This window comes from Ophidiomyces ophidiicola, assembly GCF_022830035.1.
Source record: "Ophidiomyces ophidiicola strain CBS 122913 chromosome Unknown scaffold_76, whole genome shotgun sequence".
In the NCBI taxonomy this organism is placed as follows: Eukaryota; Fungi; Ascomycota; class Eurotiomycetes; order Onygenales; family Onygenaceae; genus Ophidiomyces; species Ophidiomyces ophidiicola.
In genome coordinates this window covers 7,191-12,887 of record NW_026054716.1, presented here as the reverse complement: position 1 = coordinate 12,887, position 5,697 = coordinate 7,191, and the positions used below count along the sequence as shown (strand labels likewise).

General features: G+C 39.7%; 2 protein-coding genes across 2 annotated transcripts; one reads left to right on the top strand and one right to left on the bottom strand.

Moving 5' to 3' along the window:
* Positions 1 to 1,678: 1,678 nt before the first annotated feature.
* LOZ57_006898 (uncharacterized protein) lies at positions 1,679 to 3,074 on the top strand (the record flags this gene model as incomplete). Its single annotated transcript, XM_049255913.1, has 2 exons — positions 1,679 to 1,940; positions 2,044 to 3,074. The coding sequence occupies 2 exons, from the start codon at positions 1,679 to 1,681 to the stop codon at positions 3,072 to 3,074; spliced, it is 1,293 nt and encodes a 430-aa protein (XP_049105113.1).
* A 123-nt stretch (positions 3,075 to 3,197) lies between these two features.
* Positions 3,198 to 4,814, bottom strand: LOZ57_006897 (uncharacterized protein; the record flags this gene model as incomplete). Its single annotated transcript, XM_049255912.1, has 3 exons — positions 3,198 to 3,407; positions 3,485 to 4,455; positions 4,511 to 4,814. 3 exons carry the CDS (start codon positions 4,812 to 4,814, stop codon positions 3,198 to 3,200), a joined length of 1,485 nt encoding a protein of 494 aa, XP_049105112.1.
* Between the last annotated feature and the right edge of the window lie 883 nt (positions 4,815 to 5,697).

Genomic DNA, 5,697 nt, shown 5'->3' with positions numbered 1-5,697 from the left:
CCTTACAATGATTCTCTGTGTAAGACTGCTAATTCTGAGTGTATAATTGTGTGCATATTGGCTGTTACTGCATCTATGATATGTTGCATATTCATGTTATTTGTATGAGCTGTACATTTCTCTAGAGCTTTAATTAATGATTCTGAAGAATTGTCAGTATTTGGAAGATTTGGATTCTTAAATGTCATAATTGTGATAGATTGTTGAGTTGCAGTTGTAGTCTGATGATGATGTGAATCTTCATCATATGTCATTGAAGTGGGTAGTTTCTGCTGAATTTGGTTGGCAATTGGTGGGAGATCACTTAAATTACCACTTTCAGATGAAGAGTTCATGATCAAGTTACTTAATGAAATGCTTGAGAATTTATGCATTATGGTTTGTTTATTTGATAGTGAGACTATATAAGAGAGTAGTTTTGTGACTATCATTGTGTTCTGAATGAATTTATGAATTGCTGTTCTGATTATAGATGGGTCAAGATTTCAGTCTGCAGAGTAAAATATGTCAGAGAACTCTGATTTTAATTAAGTTAGTTATAAACTGTTCAGTGAAAGCACTTTAGAATTCTCTTTTGATATACATGATTGGTAAATGTTGGAGACTTGGTTTTGCAGCAATGATATCTTATGATTTTTGGTGATGAATTCTGCTAGATGTTGAGTGCTGAGTGAAATTACTCAAGAGCTAGAGTTACTTCAGCTATAGTTAAGTATATATTTAGCTATTTACAATACAGCATTTGGAAGAGACTCAATAATTGATCTGGTTTCATTTGCCAGTTTCATTATTTCATCAAGTTTAGTTGATTTGTCATTAGCTATATTTAGAGAGTAATTTAGTAAAGATTTTTAGAATTTTGAGCTGTTCTTGAAGTCTCTGATCAAGCAAGACATGCTATCAGTTTGTTATCTGATCTAATTGAGCTACAGAATGTCTGTGCAATTTTGATTGTGTAGTAGAAGATGTTCTATTGTTCTTCCTTCAAGCTTCAATGATAAGCTTGAGAATGACTAATTACTAACTAAGCTACTTCAGTAAATATGTACAGAAGGTTCCATGTCAGATTTTCAACTTTTTAAAGCTGTAGTGAATGTGATTGTGATGTAATGATCAGACAAAGTGTTTGAGTAGTCAAAATTAGCAACTCAGTCTTTAATGTGAGATTTCCCACCCATCACAGTGAATTGCCAGGCAAAAATGGAGAGAATAACCAAATGAATCAAGAGCTTTTTAATGAATATATTTTCATTAAATTTGACTTAGAATTGATGGTGTTCCATGTTGATGATGCATGATATATATATATATAAATCCAACAACTCAGCAGAATGTTTTAAAAATTATTCATAAGAGTCTAGCATCAAAGCTTATAATATCACTATGCTCCATTGGGCCTAGCCCATTTCTGGCTCATCCAATGTGGAAGATGTGGGAGAAGGTCTGAGCATACGAGGCAAATAGACTCCAGATTCTACTATCAATATGCATTATGGCCACTTGCTTCTTATACACTGCCATAGTAACCACATTTTTCGTCACTAATTAAAAATCCAATTCCATGCAACTACCCTCTTATTTTGGAAATTCCTGATATCTTCTCATACTATTCAGTACAGCCTGATGTATCCAATCCCCTGATATACCGGTCTAAGGCTAAAATCTAAATAATGACGGAATGGGAACACACGAGCAGCCAGAAGTCAAACTACGATACATGTCTCCTGCTAACCTCTCCCCCCCCCCTCGATTTTCTGACCCCGGTGGAATTCTCGGCATCATCAAGAACAAGTCAAATGACCAGAGGATATCTGGATCCACTTCTCGTAAAGAAAAGCGCTTGCTACGATCTCATCATGGGTTGCTGAAAGCCAGAAGCGAACTATCTATCTATTTTCCAAAATACGAACAGATTCTTAGTCTGGAACCTACCAAAGAGGGTAAGTATATATTCAAGTTTAACGTGCCTCCTATGATCTTTTGTATATTTTTAACAATGGCCCTGGTATTGAAATATCTAATATTTATACTCACCGGGCCTAGAATTCCTCTCAATCAGATCAAAGGTCGTTATTCTCGACGATCTCGCTGGGGTTGGGCTTACAAGTTCTGTTTTAAATGGGCGGCATGATGCACTTTGGCCGTGCAATATCCTGGAAAAGAGAAGAAATCCCCTCTCCGACCTTCAACACACTCGAATATTTGAAGGTGTTACGTCGCTAATCGTAATGGAGAGAGAGAAATGTGACCCACTGAGCCCTTGTATTTTCTCAAAGGCCCACAAGAGAGTTGAGAGGAAAGAGAAACAGCTTAGGAACATCGAAAAGGAGAGAGCGCAGCACGAAAAGATACAGCTTGACCGGCTTCTAAATGCATTGCAAGGGCACGATTGGCTCCGAGTTATGGGAGTGGGAGGCATTATAGAATCCGAGAAAAAGCTTTATGAGCCTAAAAGAGCATACTTCATTATGGAGGTGTCTACATTACTGAGGAAATTTGAAAAATGGAAAGATGAGGAAAAAAAGAGAAAAGCAGAACGCGAACATCCCGTTTCCAACAAGAATGAGGACCAGTTCATGGGAAGTAGAAGTGATATCGTCTGTGAACGGAGCCTCTGTGCTCAAGATAATACCACTTACGAAGAATCACTAAACGCCATGGAGTCTAGCAACCGACCGGACACAAGCCCTGGCGTTGATGTAATTGATGCTTGGGCGGCTCGCCAACTCCATCTAGAGACGATGTCCGCACTGCGTACGAAACGGCGGAAGGTGGAGTTTAAAAACAACTTTCCCTCTGGGACGTCACTTGAGATTGCTAAGAGGAATGATCCCCCGTTCACAACAGCCACCTCTCCAGTGTTACATAAAAATAGTCATCTCGATAACGTATTGGGGACACGTTTGCCGTCAAACTTAGCGTTTGGCCAGCCAATACCGAAGGTGTTGCAGAGCGATTTTTGTTTGCCTTTATGCATTTTGACTAATGGGGCAGTGAGGGACTGCTTGAGGAGAAAAAGGAGAAGGAAGAGAGCTCAGATGGGGCTGGGGTTGCACTTAATAGTTGAAAGCTAGAATAAGAATTGCGCGCCTGTTAATTCGATAATATTTTTCCTAATGGCGAAAGAGTATCGGATAGCTAGTTCGGCATCGACAACTATAAAATGCCGATTTTCAAGTACATAATTAAGCTTCTGGTTATACAGTAACCATAACACTCGTGTTCCTATACCACGAAATAAGCAAATTCTCGCCGCTGCGTGTCTGCGTGTCTTCGACAAATGCCCATCTTTTCATAAAGTCAGCATGAGTGGATAAACGAGTCAATTTTCCTGTGATCACACGGTATACGTCCTCCATCACGTTAAAGTCTGTTGGGAAGAAAATATCAAAGTAGCCTTGGTGAACCTATTCAAAAAACTTAGCAAATACAGGCCAAGAAAACATTGTATGCATGTATAGTCAAGTGACTGAGATATTCGTACAAAAGGAGTGGAGACTTGGATTGTCTTTCTTTGATATCGTGTCTGTACGACAGGAGCGTTATGCCCAGGTACCGCATCTGGGAGGCTATCGAAATCACTAGCGATAAGGCGATGGCCAGGGAAGTAGTTGTGCAAGATATCGAAAAATTCCATTAGCTTGGTCGGTATGTATTCCGGTGAAGTCATATTCGGGGCAAATGGGATGGAAGCGCAGGCTCTGCGCCATAAACGAACGCCCAATGGGGTGAGAAAAGGGCGACGGGAAGCCGCTTCTCTAACGCGAAGATATCGAGCAGCGGAGGGGTCTAAAGTAGAGACATAATATTCATGGAATTCACCATCGTCGTCTACTAAAACACAGCCCTGGCGGGGGTGTCCTGTCTCCATATCATAGCGGATTTTATCATGTCCGAAATTATCGAAAACCTCAAGGGCTAGGAAGAAGCAAGGAGAATGTATGTATGTATTCCAATCAAAAATAGAGCGATTTATGACTTCAACATGGTCCACATGGCTATGTCGGTGAATAGACCCACCGAGAGTTGAGTTCTGTGTTTTGACGAGATTCGACGATATTTCAATTATCTTAAACTTGGTTCGTTGATAAACTTCGACATCGATCTCCCTGATATAATCCAGAATATTAAGCATTAGAGTGCCGTTACCAGCACCTATTTCGTATATTATCAAATCATGGTAGGGAAACATCGTGAGTCTATAATTAGCGACCAGATAACGGGCAATGGCTTCGCCATAATATGGACGAAAAAGTTCCGTTGGTGTATGCCAAAGCTGGCGGGATTCGTCAGGCATTATGCTATCTAGCCTGTCCTCAAATTGAGCGTATCTGTCATCAAGCATTCGGTTAAATGTTGAGCTATCCTCGATATTGTTGAAGTTGAAGGGTTCTCTCAGACTGAAAATGATAGCCTGTTTCGAGAAATAGCCGTAATTCGGATTATAAAGACTATCTACAGCATGTGATCAAAACAGGTATCTTCATGGACACGGTCAAGGACATCACACCTTCGATGAAATCTCTTGTCAACATTTTCACACGCCGGGGGCGCTCTACTCTCGACCGTAAATCAGCTGCAGACACCATTGGGTATTCTGCTAGTTGCTTGGACAAATCCCTATATGAGTGCTCCGTTCTATGTCGCCACAGAGTACCGTGATCGAGTTTTAGGCGATTTTTGGTGGTGGGATTAGATGTACGACCTTGGAATAGTTGCCTGGTCCTCTTTCGATTCGGAATTGGTCCAATGGTGCCACGGGATGATGAGTATGCTTCATGCAGAGGGAGTGGGTAAATCCCCGGTAACCTCATTTGGGGCGAATAGAGTGCGAGAAAAGGAAAGAGTTCTGGCAGAATGTATGGTAAAATTAATGTGTTAGGAAACAGGCCGATGAGATGGTAGGCCAATGCTCTGTATGCATGGCATCTAAAAACAGATGAGAAAGTAGATCTTTGATTTAGCTATTTGCCGACTTAAGAAAGGAAAAGTATGGAGTTACTGTACAAGCATAGCTCACTCAGTTCGTTCACTGCTCAGTCCTTGATACCGACAACGCAGGAACACGTGATAATCAAGTGACTAGGAGTCTATAATATTGAATCTGGTCTCATTCCTAATAAATGAGACCACTGTACAAAGTATGAAACTTTCATGAAAAGAATTCACTGAGATCAGAATCATCAAAACAGTTGCAATACTGACTGAAAACTTGAGAAAATGAAGAGTTCTTTCATAATACAGTGAAGAATGATCTTTCAGCCAAGCATGCTAACAAGCAGAAAGTCAGAAAAGAAGCAATTCAGAAAGAAAAGAAGAAGAAGTGAGAAAGTGAGCAGTTCATTCAGCTTTCTTACAGAAGAGACTTATAAGTTCTTCTATGACTTAAAGAAGACATTTACAAAGCAAGTGATGATATATCACTTTAATTTCAAGAAGAAAATCAAAGTGAAAACAGATGCATCTAAATTTGTCATCATCAATTCTAAGTCAAATTTAATGAAAATAGATTCATTGAAAAGCTCTTGTTTCACTTAGTTATTCTCTTCATTTTTGTTCAGCAATTCACTGTGATGAATGGAAAATCTCACATCAAAGACTGAGTTGTCAGTTTTGACTATTCTGATGCTTTGTCTGATCATCACAACATAATCATCTCCACTACAGTTCTGAAACATTGAAAATTGATTGCATTTA